A 22,118-nucleotide genomic window follows, 5' to 3' on the forward strand; every position below is an offset into this window, starting at 1 on the left:
GATTTGAGACAACCAAAGCTCAAGTCTGAGAAACAACAGCTGGGCACCTCACATCTATATTTAGGTTTCTAAGGGCTAAACAAGTGGAAAATACCCATGTAAATAGATGTTACCAGTCTACATGTGATCTTAAGATAGCACTTCTTCAAGTGGGGTTTGTTTCACATTGTCAGGACATCTTATTTTAAATTATATAGTTCTTTGATCCAAAATGCTGGGTGAGAGTAACTAAAACAAACAAATCCACCCTGCAGGAAAACAAATTACTACATTTGCAAGAAAAAGATGAGGCATACGAGAGATGAGAAAGAGCATTAACCAACAGAAGATTTTTGAGATGGCATGTAAAACAATAGAGAAGAACTTTCCCCAAGTGTTGGAGATAAAAGAGGAAATACTGGGAATCTGGAAATTATTGGAGGGGATAAAGTTGAGGAGAGTAGGCTGGATGATAGAGAAAGAAGATTAATACAAAGTAAAGCAATAATAGAGAAAATAAAGACTCTGTGTCAATGGTAGCACATGAATGGGAAGCTGCATTGCTGTTTTGTGTTAGTGTGGTAGCACCTGTGAACAGAAAGCCAATGAAGAGAAGGAAAAAGCAAGTAGCCAAGCACAGCACCAATTCTGTAGGATGCAAGACTTTGAATGACTTAGGGAAAAGCATTTGGGAGAACAGTATTGGTGGCATAGGAGAAATTAAAGCCAAAGCCCAAGATGTTTTGTTGTACAGAGACCCATAGCTTTGTGGCAAGTCTGCAGCTCTATGTGCAGGGCTGAAACCTGCCAAGGGAACATGGAGGGACATGGAGGATCCTGAAACTCCAATGGCAGCAGCTGAAGCAACAGGTGAATACACTGCTGGAAATGAGAGCCAGGGAATTGAGGGAGGAAGGGTATGTGAAAGACCTTCATTCAGGGCTGGATTTTCTGGGGAGTACAGTTGCTCAGCCAGTTTGGAAAGATGTGGTTTTGTTGTGATGTTAGACTTCAAAAAAGTTTTTTGTGTAAAAACATAACAAGTCTTTATCAAAGCTGATTAAAATAAGCCCAGCTTGATCCTGAGCTCCTTAAAACTCTGATCTTGAAGCCTTTTAGCCATTTGGCAAGTTTGGAGGGGAGTCTTGTGATTTCATTGTGGAGGGTCTGAGCCTCACTTCATTATTATAGCAAGAGCTTAGACTTAGGAAATTATCTTTGAGAACCACCCAGGCAGCAGGAGGATGGCCCCTGCCAAAAGCAGCCCTTGCCATTTAAAACACCCGTGGTGTTCATCCATACTTAGTTGTCAATACCTGAATTCTCAGTCCTGTGTTTCTGCTCCATCATTTGCCAAATCAATAGCACAGAACAATCTTATTATTTGAGTTTGAAAATGTGAATAGGTGTTATTTGTTTATTTGTTTGCCATGTAAGAAGATTTCTGGCACAACGTAGACCTAGAAATTGATGTTTGCTGTCTGTTCAGCAGCTGCAGGAGGGCAAGTGCAGGTGCCTCCAAGTGTTATGGCAGTCTGCCTTGGTAAAGCACAGAGGAGCCTTCTTGAGTTTGTAATTTAGTGTTTTCTTTATACCCATCCATCCACTCCTGAGCCCCTGTGAAGCACCCAGCCAGTGGGCAAATGATAGAGATCACAGAAACAGACTCAAAGAGAAACCCACCAATTTGTCTTCTGCCAATTTCCTTTGTGTTGCTGCTGTCCCACACTGGATAGAATTGGCAAGTTAACAACAACAAGCTATGATTTTCTTGTCCATTTGTCCAAATGCACTGTTATTTCCAAAGTATTTGAGGTCACACCAGGGTGAATTGGAGATGTGTGCTCAGAAATGCTGTTTTAGGCTGAGGTGGGTATAACTGGGAGACCTGAAGTGGTCTGGGCAGGAAAAGCCAAGTGTGCTACCTCTCATCTTAAAAGCAGGTGCTGGGTTAGAGGCTTTTCCTAAGCATAATGTGGGTATTTGAGTCTGGGTCATATGTGGGCAGGTAGCCAGCAGCCTGGATGAACCTCTCCTAATCCAGAGCCTGTCTTTCACACCCCATGTGGACACAGTCCCATGTACTTACATACCAGCAGCAGCAACTTGAAAGCAGGAGCAGATGAACTACAAGGCTTCATGGAAACTGACCTAAATACAGAGCAGAGGTGTCCATGCTTTTGCCAAGGGTGGTGGGGTCCCAGATAAAACCATGGGCATCATGGCACAGATTGTGCCCGCCTTATAGCACAAACCAGCTGTAGGTAGAGAGACCGGCCTGGTAGGGATAGGGAATATGAGACACCCGTTCAGTCCCATGCTCTCTGGCCCAGGTGTCTGTGAGGCTGTTTTTGAAATGAGTCTCATTGTCTGACTCAGGTTCCATGTCACCAGGATGGTGTTCTGGGCAGTGGCGCGAGGCATGGGGTGCGTCTCCAGTCATCCAGTGGTTGTCTCCACCATTGTCAGCACGTAGTGCCTGGCTTGGCAGGTTTGTGGGAGTGCGATGTAATTGATCTGCCAGGCTTTCCCATACTTTTATTTCAGCTATTGTCCCCTGTATCACAAGGGCTTTATGCTTGGTCTGCTTGATTGCAGCTCGTTTCACATCATGGATGACCTGGAAGATACTGTCTGTGGTTAACTGCACCCCTTGATCACGAGCCCATCTGTATGTTGCATCTCCTCCCTGATGACTTGAGGTGTCATGGACCCACCGACCCAAAAATAATTCACCTTTGTGTTGCTAGTCCAGATCCATCTGAGACACTTTCATCTTGGCAGCCCAGTCCACCTGTTCATTGTTGCAATGTTCTTCAGTAGCCCAGCTCTTGGATATGTGGGCATCTACATGGTGTACTTTTACAACCAGCTTCTCTACCTTTGGCAATGTTTTGCCACAATTCAGCAGCCCACATGGGTTTACATCTGCACTGCCAATTGGTCTAGCCACTCCCACAAATCATTTGACATAAACGGAAGCATTCCTTGGCTACAAGCCATAGTTCATATTATAAATTAATTAATTATTATTCAATCTTCTTTTTGTTAAATTTTTTACTCCTTTTGCTCAGTCTTCTTCTGAGTTCTTGAATCAGTGCGCTGTGAGCTGATGGTCATGATCTCCCTCTGCCAAAATTACCCTTTCCCTAGTTTGATGAGTTGGCATTGTTTTTCCTTGTAATCTGGTATTGTCTTGGTTGTTTTGTCAATTGTCTTTGGTTCCTTAGTTCAGAAGAGCTCTTTCATGTGGAGGTGGTAGAAAAGCCTCATGGCCCTGCGTGGCAGGCTGGTTTTGGCCTCCACCCTGCAGAACAATTTGGATCACCTGAAGGGGCTCTTTTCCCAGCAGTCTGTCCCTACTGAAGATGAGGACATTCATCACCTTCCCTGTCCCTGAGGTTTCTTCGCATTTCTCCATATGTAGAAGGCAATAGAAGCCATGCTGAGCAGCCCCACAGGTTGCCAGGCCATACAGAGCAACGAGGTCATGTCAAGGGCAAGTTAGTTCGAAAACTGGGACAAAGGGTAGGGCAGGTTAGAGGCTGCACTCTCTGGGATAATGGGCAATTGCTTCAGTCACTCAGGAGCAATGTCCATCCTCTCCCTCGCCCAGTTCTGGGAATTGCAAAGGCTGGTGGCGCTGGTCCTTTCAGCAGTCGTGCTCTTGGCGACAACAGGCGGTTTGTTTGGACCCTTGGGAATGATGTCCATCCTGAACCTGGCCCAGTCATTGGGATTGCAAGGGTCGAGGCTGCTGGTCCATTCTTCGGCCATATACATGACGGCAGTGAAGGACAGAGACAGCCTGTGGAGCACCATGGTCAGGAAGACCACCAGGATGAGCCTCATTCTGGTCTTTTGCAAGGATGACATCTTGACACGTGAGCTGCCTCGGCCTGCCATGTTGGTTGGTGTTCAGGCTAAGTAGCTGCCCAGTCTCTATGTGCTTGCACGTGTGCTGGCAATGTAACATCACAGGCTGCTGTTGCACAGGGCTCTGTGAAGTCACAAGGTGTTTTCTGCCTGGCTGGCAGGCAATGAAAGCCAAAATGGAGCTGGGACGGACTTGGGTAGGTGGAGTGTGAAGCCTGCTGCTCCCACTGCTATGCCTGCTGGCAGGCACTGAGCCCAGCAGTGCAGTGGCACTGTGTCCCACAGGATTTGCACTGTGAGCTGTGCCCAGACTCCATCCAAGCTGCATTCAGTGCTGTGCCCCAGCTGGGCAGGCATGATGTGTTTCCACACAAAGTCCTCTTGAGGGCAAAGTGACAACCCATGTTAAGAAGAAAGCCAAAATTCATGCATTTTGACAAGAAATCTTAACTCCTCTTGAGCAAGGGCTTGGACAAACTGACCTGTAAAAGGAATAACAGATCGTTCTCAACATACCATGACCTTTCACATGTGTTTAATCACCTTTTATCACCACAATGACAATTGGATACAGTCTACCATATAAAATTTCAAAGGGGCTTACTCCCTTCAATACACATGCAGTGATTGAGATTCTCACTAAAGCAATAGGTAACATCTACACTCACCTTCGTGGATTTGCCACACAGCACCCCTTTCTGCATAGAACCTCAGCTCTGTGTGCGGATCAACTTCTTGCACACTGGGTGAAGGCACCTGTTTCAGGACAATGACTGCAGAACCAAAACCTTTCCACTGGTCAACTTTAGACATAATGAGAAGGCTTAATAAGAATCAAGGTCTTTAAAACACTGCAGGCCAGTGTGCAATCCCAGAAGTCCCCATTTGCAGATAAGCACACATTTGTTGTGTTAGGTGGATTTGTTCCTGAAGATGTCTGGCTTTCAAAACTCAGGACTGAAAATTGTGGCTGCAAAACTGAGTGCTAAAAAAACATTTGCAGGCATGCTAGCCAAACTAATGATGACAAACATGAGTTTCAAGATAAAAGCTGATGCCCAGCTGAGTTCTGAAAGAAAGGTGTACTCTACTGTATGGCAGCGCACATTCAGAGGCTTAGCAGGGATTTATTCCTTCCTCCTGTACATGTGGACTCTCACCACACACAGAGAGGTCTTAATAGATTAGTTGATATAAACTTCCATTTGTACATCTTGTTAGTCACCTGTAAAGTTTGCAAAGCCTTTCCTTCTTCGGAGTGAAATTTTCCACATTTGGGTTTTTTTCCAGTGTGGTTGTTGTTTGTTATTTTAGAAATTGGAACATATGTGTTGGAGAGAGGCAGGGAGAAGAGAACTGTGCACAGAGTAACAATTTTAGCTAAACACTTGGCCTGTGTAGTTGAAAATAATAGAAGACTTCTATCTGTGAATATCTGGGTAAAAATTAACTTGAATGGATTAAGCTATGATCCATTGTAAACTGACTTCCATATGAGTGGTATTTAATCATTAATTCTTTGTGAGACCTGTAGAATCCCAAAGGTGACTTTTTTCTTGGGCTTTGTTTGGCTTTGAATGTGTGTTAGTAAATATGTTTCATACAGAAAACCTCTTTATGTTTTGAATTTTTCTCCCTGAAGGCACAGTGTTGCCCAGCAATGGAATGTCATAATGCACTCACCTGGCAGCATGAATGACCTGGGTGGTTTCCAACTGGTTGCGTGTATCCCCCTTAGAGCTAAGGACAGGTAATCATTTGTGCCTTTTCTGAAATCCAGATGGGGAAACTTCCTAGCTGGTAAAATTAATTATCTTTACTTACTGCCTTGTGCTTTTGAGATTAGTCTGCTTGGTTCACCAAGGGTTGCCCAGCAGCACTGCCAAGACCTTTTTACTGAGCCCTGCTCAGTGTGGAGCAGCAAGGAGCTCGTGTGCTGCTGGGTGCAGCCTGCCAGCTCAGCCCAAGGACAGAGAAAGCACCAGGAAAGATGGGATCTTCAAGGATCATGTGCCTGCCACGATGTAGGTAGCTCTGTCTTGGCACCAGGGCAGCCTTTACTGGGAGCCAGTGTATTCTTTAAACCCAAGCGCATTATTTCCTTTTTCAATCTACCCCCAAATCAAATTCAATGTCTGAATGATTGAGATCCTGGATCTTTTTCCATTTTTGTTGTTGACAAAAATGGGAAACAAAAGGAATGTATGTTCTTTTCCCCTTGTGTTTTATTCCTGTGCTGTCTCTGCCAGTCTGCATAATTTTTTTGGTCATCTTTTCTCTGATTTTCTAGTGGCTAAGGGGAGAAGATGGTAAATGCTGAAAAACATCAGCAGTGCAATAGTTTGAATAAGCAAACCCCACATTCATTAGCAAAAATATGGAGCAAAACCATTTAAAATGTTAGCATCTGGAAAAGGGAAGTCTGTTCCTCTTAATTTTTTTTGTCATTTCTGAACACGGTCTGTGATACATGTGTCTTGTATTTTTCTGGCCTATTTGCCTTTATATATAGTCTGGAATTTCTCAGAAACTCTTGACCTAAAATGTAGGTTTCCAAGGAACACATCTTTGATACACTGCTCTGGATTATGTAAATATGCACCATGTCCCTTAAAGGCTGTCTCATTGTCCACCCTCTAAGATACCTTACAAAAAACAAAGGGATGAGAACATGTTTCAGGGTGCTGGAAAAATCTGACCCAGTGAGCTGCTGAATTTTTTTCCTTTTTCATCTGTTCCTTCTGCCACTGCTACCTTGCTTTGCATCTTTGAGCTTGCAGAGCTCCACAGAATCTGAAACTAGAAGCCCTTATTAGAGGACATTTTTAAAAATTTCTTGCTGCTCCTCTGGGGACCAAAGTAATGGCAGCTTGAAGCAGCAGAGAATGTGTAATTAGGGCAAACAGCGATGCCTCGCGTGATCGGGAGAAACAGGAGGAGAGGAGGGGAAGCGCAACAGCCCGGCGTGCACAGGCTGTTACTAGGAGACCCCGGCACGAAATGCATGAGATGCGGGGTGCTAATGGGCCGGCCCCGCCGCCTGGGTACCAGCCCGACCTGCTGCACAGCTGCTTCTGCTCGCCCGTTGCCAAGCAACTCCATCCCTTCTTCTTTTCTCTTTTCTCTTTTCTTTTCTTTTCTTTTCTTTTCTTTTCTTTTCTTTTCTTTTCTTTTCTTTTCTTTTCTTTTCTTTTCTTTTCTTTTCTTTTCTTTTCTTTTCTTTTCTTTTCTTTTCTTTTCTTTTCTTTTCTTTTTTCTTCTTCTCTTCTCTTCTCTTCTCTTCTCTTCTCTTCTCTTCTCTTCTCTTCTCTTCTCTTCTCTTCTCTTCTCTTCTCTTCTCTTCTCTTCTCTTCTCTTCTCTTCTCTTCTCTTTCCCCTTTCCCCTTTCCCCTTTCCCCTTTCCCCTTTCCCCTTTCCCCTTTCCCCTTTCCCCTTTCCCCTTTCCCCTTTCCCCTTTCTTCTCCTCTCCTCCTCTCCTCTCCTCTCCTCTCCTCTCCTCTCCTCTCCTCTCCTCTCCTCTCCTCTCCTCTCCTCTCCTCTCCTCTCCTCTCCTCTCCTCTCCTCTCCTCTCCTCTCCTCTCCTCTCCTCTCCTCTCCTCTCCTCTCCTCTCCTCTCCTCTCCTCTCCTCTCCTCTCCTCTCCTCTCCTCTCCTCTCCTCTCCTCTCCTCTCCTCTCCTCTCCTCTCCTCTCCTCTCCTCTCCTCTCCTCTCCTCTCCTCTCCTCTCCTCTCCTCTCCTCTCCTCTCCTCTCCTCTCCTCCTCTCTTCCTTTTGTTTTCCTTTTTTTTTTCATTTTCCTCCCCCCTCCACACTCACTTATTCTGGAGGCTTAATTGGGTAGTTTTGCTACTGGTGTTGCTGCCGGGTGCTTGCCTGTCCCTACCACTCTGCTGCTGTCCCCAGGGCCCGGCCTGGGGGAGGATGTGCCGGCAATTAATGGGGCAGAAGCTGGGGCTGTGTGCTCAGGCTGGCGCCAGCATCTGTCCCCCAGCCCTGCTCCCCACCATCCAGGAGCTTCCTTCAGAGAGGACCTGTGGAGAGGGGTTTGAACGGGGAGCACATTGCAAAGGCTTTATCACTCTCAGTGGGAGTCTTGCACAGACCCAGAGAGATAAAGCCAGGCATTCCTCCCCTCCTTCAGGGCTCAGCATGGATGGCAATGTGCACTTGTTAAATGCAGCCTCTTGAGCAGAAAATGGAGCATTTCCATTTCTTTGGATGTTGCTATGTGCTTTGCTTTTCTTTGCTTTTCAGCTAGGCAAGTGGGCTTTGTGGATGTGTGTTAGGTGCTTGTATGTGTGTAAGACATAATGCTGCAAAAATTGGTTTCTTTTTGTGTCCTGAATGGCTACACGCTGAAGACTGCTGCTGGCTTGGTAGACAAGCCTTGGCAAGGCTCTTAGGAACTAATCCGGAGCTTTGAAGTTTGTAGAAAGACTGATTGGACATTGGGTCTGCTTCTTAACCTCTTTCCCCCCATCTCTAATACAGATATGATCAGAGTCACCACTCTATAAGGGCACTGCTGACCTTTTTGGATGAAAGGAGCTGTACATCATTCATGGAAATGTACTGCTTTTACACTTGATCATCCCTGCCCTTCTAAAAATAGGTACAACCTTCTCACATTGTGTATTTCACAATCCTGTCACATTCCTCTTCTGCCCCATACTGTCTTCTGCCAGCTTTTCTCTTGTGCTTTGTCACTCTTTCAAAGGCTTTTCCATTTTTCCAGCAGGTGGCAAAACTGTGAATAAAATGCCAATTTAATTTTTTTTTCTCTTTTTTTGGGTAGAAAACATCAGTGGGCCAATTGAGCACTGACTGTTGCCCCCTCCTTTGCATTCCTTTTTAATAATAAAAATATTAATTAGGCTTTCTATTCTCCAACAAAAATCAATTAGGAGTATATTGAGGAATGAAAGGCTCAGAAAAGTATCTGAAATTGATTTTTGTAATTAGTTTTACTGGTTGATGGGTCGCACGCACATACGCTTAGATATTAGCATTGATCTCCAGAGGATGTGTGTATTAAATAGCCTGCTCTTCCTTTTTGCTAAAGAAATGAACTTATTAATCTTAAAAAGAGGGTGATGTTGTTGTGCTCTGGACTGCAGCTGCTCACTAGCTTTTCTGTAACCTCACCAGCAGAGCAGCTGCCTGAGCCATGTGATGGTAACATGCTGAACCTGGTGTGAAAGTAGGGATATTTAACAAGGAGCAGGTTTGGGCAACTCCTTTTCTGTGTCTCATATGTGACAAAGTAATGAGGCAGGACAGGCACTGGTGTTAAGGAGACTTACCTGGTTAGATTTCATTTTCAGGGGTCCTTAAACCCAAATGTCCTTCTGAGACATGTTTCTATTAAATCTCATGTAGCCCTTTACATAGGAAGGGAGGAGTGACCAGTAACATTTTCTGTTGTGCCATGTGCTGTGTGCTGATGTTCATCTAATTAAAAGAATTATGGCTTGGCTTCATTGGTATGCCATGTATGTAGCTTGTAAAGCTCTCAGGGACCCTTGGAGATGAAGAGTGCTACATAAATATAAAATATTGGTACTGTGATGTTCCACATTAGGCTTCTCATTGTGCTGAGGCAGACTTTCATCATAAACTGCAGAGCAACTAGGAATGCCTGCCTGGACATTCTCTGTGAGGTGCTCTGGGGGGTTGCTTCTCCCCCAAAACCACACCAGCTGCTGGTACCTCTGAGTGACTCGTGTCTGCAGCAGCAGCATTCCCATGGGCACTGGCCTCTGAAGGATGCCTGGGTTCATCCTGCAGTGACACTGCTGCTCCTGCAATGGCATGGTCCCACTCACCAGCCCAGGGAACAGTAGGTCCCTAAAGGATTTCTCAGGAGGGGTAGCAGGAAAAGTTATTAAAACACTCTTAAAAAGCCAGTGGCACTACCTGATTCTTCACACATTTCTTCACAAAGCTCAGACACTCAGAGTTTTCTTATAGGAAAAATACAAGCAAGAAATCTTGCATTTAATTCCTTTTTTCAGTTGTAATTTTAGTTTGTCTAGTTCTCTGGGAACATCAGTCTTGAAACAAGTGTAGCTAAAGCTGTCTTTCAATACATATTTTTAGACATTGAGACTTTTAGAACTAGTTTCATTTTAAATGGTTTTTAAATTACAGATTTTAAAAAGGAAGGAAATATTTGTGTTTCAGGAAACTTTTTTTTTGGATTCTGAAACTATATATAAAAAATTCATAGTGGAATAGAACACATGCTGATTTTTTTCTGTTGTTTTCTTAAACACACTTTTGCACACAACTTTGTGTAGCTATGTAATATCAAGGAACTCTTCAAACACAGTGCAACGAATATCTTCTTTGAATGGCCTTCAAAATATGCATACATGCAGAATTTGTGGTTTCCGCTCAGTTTCTTTAAACATTTTTGGCTAAATCAAAAAGGAGTGTGAAGGGACTAAAGGAATCCCATGACACTCCCATGTTTTAGCACAGAGAAGTATCAGTAAGGATTTTGACTGTGGTTCTCCTCTGAAGTTCACTCCAGGACTGGGGGCTTAAACTACTTGATTGTTTTACTAAGTGCCCTGCAGGAGAGTGCCGGGGAGGGGTAAGGAAATAGATATGGAAGGATAGTCATAATAATCTTGGTTTGCTTTCAGTTCTGTAAAGATACAGGGTGAAACTTGAGCCTAATGAACATTTCTCCAATGACTTGGATGAAGCCAGTGTTTCACCCCGTAGTGTTGGAATTCTGTGATCATATTGTGCACATCCCAAACTCTGGAGGGTTTTCTTCTTAAAGTCCCTGCTAGTGAAATTCAGGGAATAGAGAGCAAATTTCTTCCTCTGTTTTTCAAAATAAATGTTCCTAGCCTGCAGGGCTGCAAAGAGAAGTTTAAAATCATGGCCCTAGGTTATCTACAAAGCAGAAGGCAAATTATGTCTGAATATTATTGTTTTCTTCTTTAAAATCTCATTATTTCTGTGGAAGAGTGGACTCATGACTTTTTAACCCTTGGGACTGGCAATAAATAATGCAGCTATAAGAAGTACAATATGCACAATATTACAATGATGTAGTTTTGTGATCATGTCCTCAGCTGATCTTGGTTAGGTACCTCTGTGTCCTGTAGCCTAATGTTTCTAATAATCACTCTCTGCTGAAACAGCCTCTGTGAGATGTCTTAGCAAACACTGCCTTACTGCTTGGACAAGAGAAATATGTCTGGGACCTAGAGGGTGTCTGTGGGATGTAGGTGGCAAGGACGGGGTCTCTGGATCTTGAGAAGAGACAACATCCCCGTTGCTGTGTTTTGTGAGGAAATATTTGTTGCGAAGGTTTGTACAGGGTTTACAATTTAAATGTGTTGGAGAGAAAACTTGATGCTCTCTGGTTTGTGCCTGGAGAGCAAAGATACAGGTACCTGCAGCTGAGCTGCTTGCCTGGCCCCCTGCACCATCAAAGTAGAGAAATTCACCTCCAATTCCAGTCTGCCTGGATCTGATGTGTCACAGTCCACCCATGCCTTTGCCTCCCCATTAACTTGAAAAAGAACCATAGGTGGCAATGTCGGATTATTTCTTTCAATGTCTAAAGCTGCATGAATGAAACTCACAAAGACTGCCTGAGGCTGGAAAGTGGAGGGAGAAGTTCCAAGGATCAGTGTGGTGGTCATTACAGAACCAGCCCAGCTCTATCCATCATGTTTTTCTGGAAACCTAGTGTGTGTTTGCCATAGGAATGTAAATAGCATTGTGTGCTTGGCCTTTTCATACTTTCAAATGATAAATTTCTGGCTTTCAAGAGAAAGCTGTACCAATCATTTGTTTATTTTTTGTAACTAGATGCCTAATATTTAGTCTTGCATTCATCTTAGTCACAAAAGGAATAGTGACCCAATTTCAGGGCTGCCAAAGTCTGATGGATTTTTTTTTATGACTCATCATTTTAGCTTCACTATTGCGCGTTTCACGTAAATTTTCAAAGGTCTTTGTCCTCCAGTTACCAGATTGGACCAGGCTGGATGAAATAGAGGATGGAGGGCCAGACTGTACTGAAATGTGCTTCGGGGGTACTTTTAGAAGAAGAGCTCAGTTGTGTGAGGTGCCATAAACAGAAGTGGAACAGAGAGCCTACTCCCCCAACATCCCAGTCTCAGGTATAAAATGTGCTCCAGGAACATGAAAAGGTTAAAATGAGGTATGGACCACAGCACACAGCCACAATGAAGAGAGGCTGCTTCACAGAAGTGTGCAGTTATGATGGACTGAAACCCTAAAGTGTATCTGAAGGGCTAATAGCATTTCTGTAGCAGTGTTTAGGTGATACAACCCTTCTGGACCAGTAGATTTCGGCACACGGCTCTCTGCACAAGCAGGTGTGTGCAGGCTGCTTCTCCAGGATCCTCACTAGGCAACTCAGGATGTGTCTGATGTGAGTGTTTCCTGGTGATCAAGTGACCTCTTTTGAGGCGAGGCTTTGGTTGCCCACATTCACTGTGCTTTGGTTCAGCCTGGCAGGAGTGCAGCCATGGTTTTGGATGGCCTGTCCCAGGAGAGGTGCTGTGCAAGTGCACAGCTGGCATGCTTCACCTACACCTACAGCTCAGGCCACAGGACCAGGCTGTGGCCAGCCAGAAATAACACCCTTCAAATGCACACAGTGTGGATGTTGGGTCCTGTGCACCCACTGTCTCACTGCAGCTCTCCTTCACTGTGCTGCACTGCTCTCTGATGCACATGCTGCCCACGGAAACTACAAGTCAGTAAGCTTGGAATCACTAGGTAGTGTCTCTGACTCCCAGGGGAAAAAGTAGGAACAGCTGAAAGCCGGTATTCTGTGTTGGGTATAGATTTTCCATAAGCAAATGATACATTTTTTTTAACAAAAGTGCTCATCTAGGAAAATTGCATAATTCACTGCTTGAATATATCTGCACTGCTGGCTGCCTACCCTTCCCAGGTGCATTTCTGGATGTGTGGAATCTGAACCAGCCCCATGGTGTGAGTAAGTTCTGAACTGAAAGAACTGAGTATTTAACATGTTCCTAGGTATTGGCTTCTTTTTGGATGACAACTGGCTCCTCCATTTTATTGTATTTGTATAAATGTGGATTTATGGATTTGTTTAAGGACTGCACAAATCCTTGTGTTGAATAAAGGCGACTTAAGGAGTAGAGCCTCCTTCCTGGGAGGGGCTTGCAGGCACAAGTTTTAAGTGTGGGTTTTAATTTGAGAAAAAGTCAGTGTGGCACAGCTCCGTGACGTTCCTATTTTTAATTGGATTTTGACGCTCATAATTAATTTCTTAAAAAGGGGGAGATCTTGGCCCTGTAGAAGTGAGTAGGAGTTTTGCCATTGGCTTCAGCAGAGGAAGATTTCATCATCTATCTTTTTAGTCTCACTAATCCTCTGAACAAGAGAAGAGCAGCCTAACACATGGAAAGGATCCTTCCCATTTCTTCTCCCTGCTATTACCAGTAGTGAGGTAGGAGGACCCTCCCCCCTCTTCCTTCCCGTGCTTTCTACATATGTGCATCTTGGCAAAATACACTTCCATTTCATCTTCATGTAAGGTGAAAGCAGCCATTAAAGGAGCAGTTTGTTCTTAGTCTTCACATGCAGAGACAGGCAGATCTCTCTCCTCCTTCCCTCTTGTGTTTTTGAGTTGCTGCAGCAGGGCAGGAAATCTAACCTCTTTGAGGTCTCTGGGTCAAGGAGCTGTCTGACATGGCTTTAAAGGTCACCGTGCTCCTTTGCATTTACCTTGTGCACTGGGAGCACAGTATGCCAGCATGCAGTCTGGAGCACTCAGAGGTACTGTCTGACATTTTGCAGAACAGGGCTTGGGTTACAAAGGAAAAGCATCTGAAAACAAAACTCAGCTCAGGGCTATGCAAGGCCAGAGCTGGAACACTTGGGAGAGGAGCCCTGCAGCAAGTAACAGAGATATGTGGCATTCCTTGGGTTTACCAGTAATCGTGCTTGGCTTTTCTGTCTCTCGTAACCTATATATAGCACCATACATTTTCAAAGCTCTTGACAAATTTTAACAAGCCAAACTCCACTTCAATTGTAATAGCCTATATAATTTCACAGAAAGCCTGGGATGCTTTTCCTTCACCCTTCTGCTCTGTAGATGACTGTATCCTTCAGTCTGGCTGTACCTGCCAGATTTGGCTGAGCAGTCATCTTCTGCATTTGCTTTGTAGTGTGTGTAGCAAATGTGCTGCAAGGCAGTTTCTCTGCCTTGCTGTCTCCACTCTAAGGTAGGCACTAGAGAGCGTCAGAGAACCAAGGAACTGCATTATCATCGAGGCTTGTTTACTGACAACTTTTTAAAATAATGCATGAACTGTTCAGACAAAACTGGTGTGCCTTCATAGGCACAGGACCAGGCCTGGGACATCCTTTTCTTCTGAGGAGAGCAGGTGCTGTTTGCCAGGTAGGGTGCAAAGGGCTTGGGGGGAGACTGCTGCAACTGCAGCTCCAGTGCTTGGGGCCAGCACTGGTGACAGTGTTTGAGGTGCAGTTGAGTAACCAGCCCAGAAACAAGACACCAGCACCTTGCTCACTAACAAGAAGATTCTAACTTTTTTATTTTCCTGAAGAAATCCTATTCAAAGAATAAAAGAACAAGAGGCAAGTCTGCCGAGATGACCAAGCAGGCAACATTCTAAGTGGGTTAGTGTTACTGTTGGCTCAGTCCATTGTCCTGTTGGGCATTTTCCCATGGGGCACTGTGACTCACAACAAGGACATCCAGGCTGGCCTTTCTTCATTCGGGAACTGTGGGATAAATGGATATTTTGGTGTAGTCTTGCCAGCTACTGCCCCCTCTTCACAACTTCATCCCAATGAATCCTTTAATTGAACTACTGAGCCAAAGAAACTTCTCAGAGGCCAGTAAAATGGCTCAACTGCACTTAAGGTCTCAGCCCATTTTGCTGTTCTGTCTGGGGCAGATGACCACTGTGCAGCAGAGCTGCCTGTGCAACAAGAAGTCTGCAGAAACTCACCAGAAACCAGAGAATAGCGTTTTTTCATGTATTTTGCTGCAATTCTCTTTCCCTTTTTACTTTTCTTGCTCTTTTTGCCTCTCCAGTTCATTATGATGACATACACAGGTCTCCCATAATCAGATCTCGCTCTTCTACTTGCTGAATAGACACACTAAATATAGCAATCCATGTCTCTGCACTGTCTGCTGTGGTCAAGTGATTGTTTCATGTGACTGGCCTAGAGGGGTCATACAGATTGCAACCTCGGTGTGGCCCATGGTGGGCTTTTTAAGATTACCTTCTTAGCAATTTTAAGAACAAATAAATAAGTAAAAATCCTCTTAGAAGCTTGGTAGTGAAAGTGATTTCTTGTTTGCATTTTATCTCAACTGGCTGCATGGGGAAGAGTGACATGGAGTTTATATAGGAGGAGATGCACTGGAGCATTTGTTGTTGGGGGAGATGATCAATTTGAATGCACACCAATGCATGTACACTGAATAAGGAAAAGGGAGTCATGAGACCTTGGAATTCTTCATCAGAAGGTGTTAATGACTCCACAGATGTTACACCATGGCAGATTTTGATCTGCAGAGACCGATGTACATTAGAAGATAGATCTGAACATAGAATCATAGAATATCCTGAGTTGGAAGGGACTCACAAGGATCATTAAGTCCAACTCCTACCAGCAGACTAGAATCTCTCCTGTCCTACTACTGCACCATTTCACTGCCTTCAGTAGTATTGTTAGTATTTTGGGGCACAGTAACAGCTGATAAAGGTGTAGTGCAAGAAGCCTGAAGGACCAGCTGATTCAAAGAAGTAGAAATGTATCCTCTCACACTCCACAACCTGACTCATAATTTCTTGGTTCTAGGAGTAGATTTTGTTGTCAGAAGGAAGTAAAAAATGTGCAGTCCTTGGGGGCAGCAGGCATGAATGCCTGAGGGGAACAGATGTGAGTCTGGCCATACAAAGGGTAAACAGAATCGGGGTAAAGCATGTGATCCAGTAGTAGTCACTCAGGAGTGGTGCACACCTGCACAGTGTTCAGGTGTTAGTACAGTCAGATACCACAGTAATACATCTGGCAAGGTTAGAGTGAGCTGAAAAGCTGTTTGAAAATCAAGCTTCGGCCACACAGCTGCTTAGGCATTTGAGGACATTCTTAGGGCTTCTTCAAAGGCCAATTGGTTGGTTTTGTTAGAAACAGGAGGTAAGGTTGTGTGAGAATTTTAGCAGTGGTAAAATCTGGACTGGAACTATCCTCAGTACAATCCATCATAAGCCCTAAGTTATTTCCATCCCACACTGACCATGAATTGTGCGATGGGCTAACCTACTCGAATGGGTTAGAGGCAGGGTGGGAAGACACAGGGCTTTCAAGGTGAGTGCTCAGTAATGCTGCTCCACGCTGACTGTTCTCTCCTCCCCTCTGCAGGTGAGAAGCCTTACAAGTGCTCGTGGGAAGGGTGCGAGTGGCGTTTTGCACGGAGCGACGAGCTCACGAGGCATTACAGAAAGCACACGGGTGCAAAGCCCTTTAAATGCAACCATTGTGACAGGTAATGCAGCTTCTAACAAGGTCTTCAAGAAACATGTGGACTTTTGTGACTGGCATGGAGCCGCCAGCTCTCAGAGACAAGAGACCTGGCTCCTGGCAGATGGGGAATACTTCCTAAGCAGTTTAAGCTGTTTCCATCCTACAGCACAGAGAAAAATGTGGGACCAGGTGTAGGTCTGACAGAACCCTGCTGGTGTCTGTTGTGGGCACAGGATTCAGTTCATAGGGCAACTCTTGTTAATACTCTTAAAGCAGAGAAGACATCCAGAGGGCCTTAGACCATTTCAATGATGGCCCTCTCCACAAGGCATCTCCCCAGCTTTCCATCTCCTGATCTTGTAAGCCTGCAGTGCTCACAAAGGCAGAGCAGAGCTCCCTCTGTTTGCTCTGCTTCGAGGACTACCCCAAGCACCACTGCTGGCTACCCGCATTCTGGCAGGGTGGGCCTCGCAAAAACATGGGTGTGTGGCAGGAGGGATGGGGAGTGTGTGTTGTGCCACAAGTGGCCCAAATCTATGGGAAACCTCTAGGAAAAAAGCATTTAATTTCGGTATGATCACTGTCTTCTCTTATTACTGAGTGCAGGGCTCCTAAAGAAAAGACAACACAGGGGCATCATTTCCAAAGGCCCAAGAGTGAGTTAGACACATCCTACCGCTCAAGTTCATGGGGTTGTTTTGTGTAAGATCAGTGATCTCTGCACATTCCTGCTAATTAGTGAATCTTTTCCTACAGTTTTAAATCTCACCCTTGACATCTGTTTGAAGTGGGAAATACTCTGCACCTTCATTCCGTGAGGGCCCAGATTTAAAAGCCTGCCAGGTGCGTAGAGCCGAGGTTCCTGAGGAGCCTGTCACGCAGCAGTGCTCTGGGCACTCAGAAGTGAGATGAGAGCGGAGCACACAGCAGCTCCCCGGGAGAGCCGCCCTTACGGCCGCTCGCCGCGATTCGTTTTTACAGCCCTCGCTGCTTTAGCTGCTTCAGTAAATACTGAGCTGCTCTGAAAAATCTGCTCATCCTTGCTTGGTGCTGAGTGTTTTTGAAAGCTGGTTCTTTGAATTTAGAAACAAAACCAAAAGAACACCCTTCTCCACATCCCCAATCCCCGCTGATAAGAAATCAGGGTGGAGCAAAAGCAATTACCCCTGTAATGACTCTTGACAGCACTGACAGGATCGAACAATGAGCACTTCTCCTTCACTCACCCCCCCGCTGAAGATTGGCAGTGCCCTGGGTGAAACCTGGATCCACTATTGAGTAATCAAATAATGTGCTTGCATCTGAACATGTTATCCAGCTAATCCTATTTATATATTTTTTTAAAAGAGGCTTAAGAAAATTACCCATCTTTTTAATGCAGCACTAAGGTTCTCAACTGCGATAAGGAAACGTTTTGTAATACAATAAAGGCTCTAGGAAGCCTCTGGGTACACCAGACCAACAGAGAATATGCGTGGAGAGAGGATGTGAGGAACATAAACAAGGGACCCCATCCTTTTATGGGAAGGAAATTTGATCATTTTCACATCCTGCCTTTCCAAGAGCTTCATCTCCTTAAGTGCTCTTCTGCCCTTGTCTCCCCTCTTCCCGTTCCCCTTCCCCCATAGAGGGCTTCCTCTTGGATTATCTTTTGTTTTATCCCTGGATTATCTTTTGTTTGCTCAGAATGAGGGACAGGATAAGCCAAGTAGGGACCTCTGCAGTTCTGCTTTTGTTTAAGCACTTCTGTGAATGAGAACAATTATGTTCTCTGTTTTAAATGTAAGGCATTGCCTTTCTCTTTTCTTTCCTCCCAAGTGAACACACACACACATAGACACACAGCCCCAGGGTTTCTGTGTCAGGACAAACAATATTATTAGCAGAGATCTAAAGAAATACAGCCACTATTTTCAACTCCTCGGTCTCTTTCAGCCTTTTGTTAAGTGTTCATTATTCTCCCTCTACATATTGTCCCTTTCTACCTAGCTTTTCTTTTTGGCAGCAAACTCAGTCATTGCAGTCAAGAGACAGATTCCTGTAATCATCGAATGCATTTTCTGCTCTTCTGCTGAATCTGTAGATGAAGGAAAAACATTATTAATAAAGTTCAGAGTGCTGGGAATTGTGCAGTGTTAAACTCTATGCCCACACTGTCTGTGTGTGGTGATAGGAGGCAGATATGTCCTTATTTCCCCAGTTAATTGTTGCAAGCTTTTAGAGTGACAGTGCCTGTTCTTCTGCCCCACTCTGCCATACTACTCTTTTTCATTCTTTTCTCACTCTCAGGCCTCTCTGCTACCACCTGTTGCAGCGGTCACTTAAGCAAGCGCTGAAGTATGAGCGTAAAACTGCCTTTAGCTATTTAGGCAGACTTTTAAAGATGTGCCTTCCTGAGCCAGGGTTCCAGCTGGAGAACAGTTTCTCTGTGTTTGAACGGCTACCCTTTATTGCACTCACCATTATTGACAGGAGCTGTGGCCACCCTCTCAGACATGCTGGCTTGTTAGATTTTTAAGGAGCTGATTGGAGCTGTTTTAACAACACTGATGTAGCACAAATCCTATGCCTGTTGTTCAGAGCTGAGGGCTGTATCTTGGCAAACAGAGCTTGGAATGGGTGATTCAGATAGCAGAGGGGATGTTGTTCACACAGTCTGGCTGCAGTTCCCTTCCAAGGCTGTTTTTAGATGTGCTTGTGTCTCTCACCTTCTGACCAATATCAAAGGACTATTAATGCCCTCTGTGTTTAAGTCAGTTTTATAACAAAAGAGATAAGAAGGTGAGATTCTCTTCTCCTGCTGTCCCAGCCCTATCCCAACACCGTGCAGCCCACAGATCACATTGTTAGTCATAGCTGGCAAGCTACCACTGGTTTGAGTAACATCATGTGTACTGCAAATGGTGTGTGGCTTTGTGGCAGCAGGAGAGAAAGGAGAATCAGCTGAAGTGGTGTGGAAAGCACTAAAGGAAAGTCCTTAGTGCCTTCCAGATGTCAGGGTTATGCTGGTTGTTAGCATTCCCCAGGAATTTTGCTCTTCAGAAACACAGGCTGGGGGTGTTCCTCACACAGTGAAAGCCCTCAGCACTTCAAGGGGAAGAGTTTGACAGGGTAATGGCACTTGCTTATTCTATGTGAATACGTGTTTAGGAGACAGCAGCTTAGTGCCAGACTGTTGGGGTGCGTATTCCTCTCTGCGTGTGTGCACATGTGCACATGGTTTCCTTGTTGATAGCAAGCTAAGAGTGCACTTAGCTGGAATGAGCATATCCCGCAGCTGGTAAGAAATACACAGCTGGTAAGAAAGATGGCTGTGCAATATATTCTCTCTCGTTGTACTTACCTTCCCATTTTCTCCTTCAGAGGCTTCAGTGCCAAGCAGTATTGTGTTGCTAAGGAGATAGAGCAAAAAGAGAAAGGAAGGAATCATGTTTGGGAGCAGGGAATTTGTGTATCACACATCCCTGTGTGATACTTTTATAATTAGAGTGTCTTATTCTAGCATAAACTGTTCTTTCTAGGAAGAGCTAGACCGGGGAAGGGATGATGGAGAAGGCTATGGTGGGGCCACGTATGATGTGCAGAGCTGGTCTGGAACTGAAAGAGGTGTAGAGCCAGAGGTGCAGAGCAAAGTCTCATGTCATGGGCAGGACTAGAGACCAGAAAGCTCCTGTTTCTTAAGTTTTTAAGAAGCAGTTTCCTTTGACAACTTATCCTGTGGAGCCTCTTCCATTGCTGCCTCTAGTCCCAGAAACATCCCCCCCCCAAAAAAAAAAAAAAAAAAAAGTGTGTCCAGTAATCAGTAGGCTTTTTGGCAGTGTGATTTAGCTGCAAAAATTTTGTACAGACTGTTTTACTGTTGAAATAAATATCCACATCCACCAGCCTTACCAAGAGATAGAACTAAGCAAATTAGTCAACAGGAGAATGTGAAGAATTACATGACTTGTACCATTTTATTAGCTATAAACTAGCAAATATGGCACCATTTTATTACCTATAAAATATTATAGTTGCTAATATGGTGTTTATTGATGTGAAACAATGTATTGAATCTGTAATTTTAACAGATCTCACTATGGTGTGACTCAGCATACACTTTCCTGGGTTGCCTCTCTAAAAGAGACAATTGGAGAGGAAAAGCTGTGCTTGGGTGGTGGTCTTATGACTAGTCCTAGACTGAAGTGCCAGCTGGTGCATGTCTTTTTGGCAGCCACTCAAGCTGTTGTTTTGTTTTGGCAGCCCTTGTAGCCAGAGCATGCTGCCTTCTCAGTTTAGACTGATGAGAGAGACGTTGGTCCAAGGGTGTATTTTGTCACCCTAGGGCTAGAAAATTCTGGCTGTGCAGAGCCTGCTGTGTTGAAAGCCCAGTGTCCATTGTCAGATTCATGTCTGTCTTGCTGTGCCTCATGTAGGACCTTGGAGGAATGCTGCCTCCATCCTATTTTGCAGTCTTTCATTTTGTCATTCTGAAGGTATTAACTCCCTTGTAAGCCCTGCAAGTAGAGAAGAGCTGACTTGAGCAGAGCCATGTGCTCATTCATAGAAGATGAGTATATGACTTTTCTTGTGGAAGTTGCTTTGTTTTAACATTTCTTTGTCTTAAAAATGTACCTCTTGATCACTCATCTCTGTGTGTAGATGCAGATCAATTACATGGGCAGTGGCATACTTCAGCAGGACAGAAAAGGTCCCCTAGCTATTTAAAATAGCTTCATTTTTATAGTTCTTCTCTTTCTCAGCCTGTCTCTGCTTAGGGTGTTTATCCTTTGGGTGTTTGCCTTTAGATTGATTGTTCTTTTTTTATCTATCTGTATGGGCTTTTTTGGCGGGTTGTTTGTTCTTCTGCTTCTTCTTTCTGAAAACTACAAAACACCGAACTACTGCTTTTTGAAAAATAAACTCGGTGCACATACATGAGCTATCTTGATTCTCACAATAAGCCATTTGGATATTCTTCAGATTGTTATTGGTGGCTGTTTTATACTCTTATTCTGTGGAGCACTGAAAAGACATGCCAGGCCAATCAGTTCTGTAAGTAGCTTTTCCTAGTGCTCTTGGAGCCTACAGAACCAGTTTACTCAAAAGCCACAGGTATGTGGGGGTTGGTGTGATATTTGTAGTAAATGTTTTTAAAATAAATAAGCTAAGGTCTTGTGGCTTAAGGTGGAAAGAAGGCAAGCCAGAATTTGCAGGGAACTTGAAAACCTCCTGTTTTTAAATGCTCAACTGAGGTTGCTAGTAGAAATTTAATTTCTGAGTGTGTCTGAGTCCTGCCACTGTGACAGACAAGTTCCATTTTAGGGCTGTGGGGCAGGCAGCCAGAACCACTGCCTCCTTCTCCTGTGGTTTGTTCTCCAGTGCCATACGTATCTTAAATGACACTGTGATGGTGGGTGTGTACTGGATTGGTACTTTCAATCCCGTATCTAATGGGTATGGCATCAAAAAAGTATTTTTGCTTACTGGCATTCTTGATAGAATAAAGCATATATTGAATGACAGGTAAGAAAAGCACTTGTCCTCCTGAGAACTTATTCCCCTGATCACTCTGACAATATCTTGGTGCTATGCAGTTCCTGAATTTGGGCTACTGTTCCTGCTGCTGTGAGTGCCCAGCAGCTTGTCTACTACAAGGCAGCTCTTCTAGAAAACGAATTTCTGATTAACTCTTTGTGGGGTTGCTCTTTTCCTTGAGTACGTGTGGTTTTTTCAGAGTATCTTAAC

The 22,118-nt window shown here is 44.4% G+C and overlaps 1 protein-coding gene across 3 annotated transcripts in view; it reads left to right on the forward strand.

Annotated features, from left to right (window-relative positions):
* KLF7 (Kruppel like factor 7) overlaps window positions 1–22,118 on the forward strand; it is a 66,855-nt gene that overhangs the window by 35,326 nt on the left and 9,411 nt on the right. For 2 of the 3 annotated variants that reach the window (XM_032114194.1, XM_032114193.1), the window contains one exon: window positions 16,290–16,413. In XM_032114194.1, the coding sequence (XP_031970085.1) occupies window positions 16,290–16,413 (124 nt within the window). Of the gene's footprint in view, window positions 1–16,289; window positions 16,414–17,147; window positions 20,188–22,118 lie in introns of those variants that run through there. The other variant, XM_032114195.1, reaches the window with a different exon arrangement.

Source organism: Corvus moneduloides, chromosome 7 (assembly GCF_009650955.1).
Source record: "Corvus moneduloides isolate bCorMon1 chromosome 7, bCorMon1.pri, whole genome shotgun sequence".
NCBI classification, from domain to species: Eukaryota; Metazoa; Chordata; class Aves; order Passeriformes; family Corvidae; genus Corvus; species Corvus moneduloides.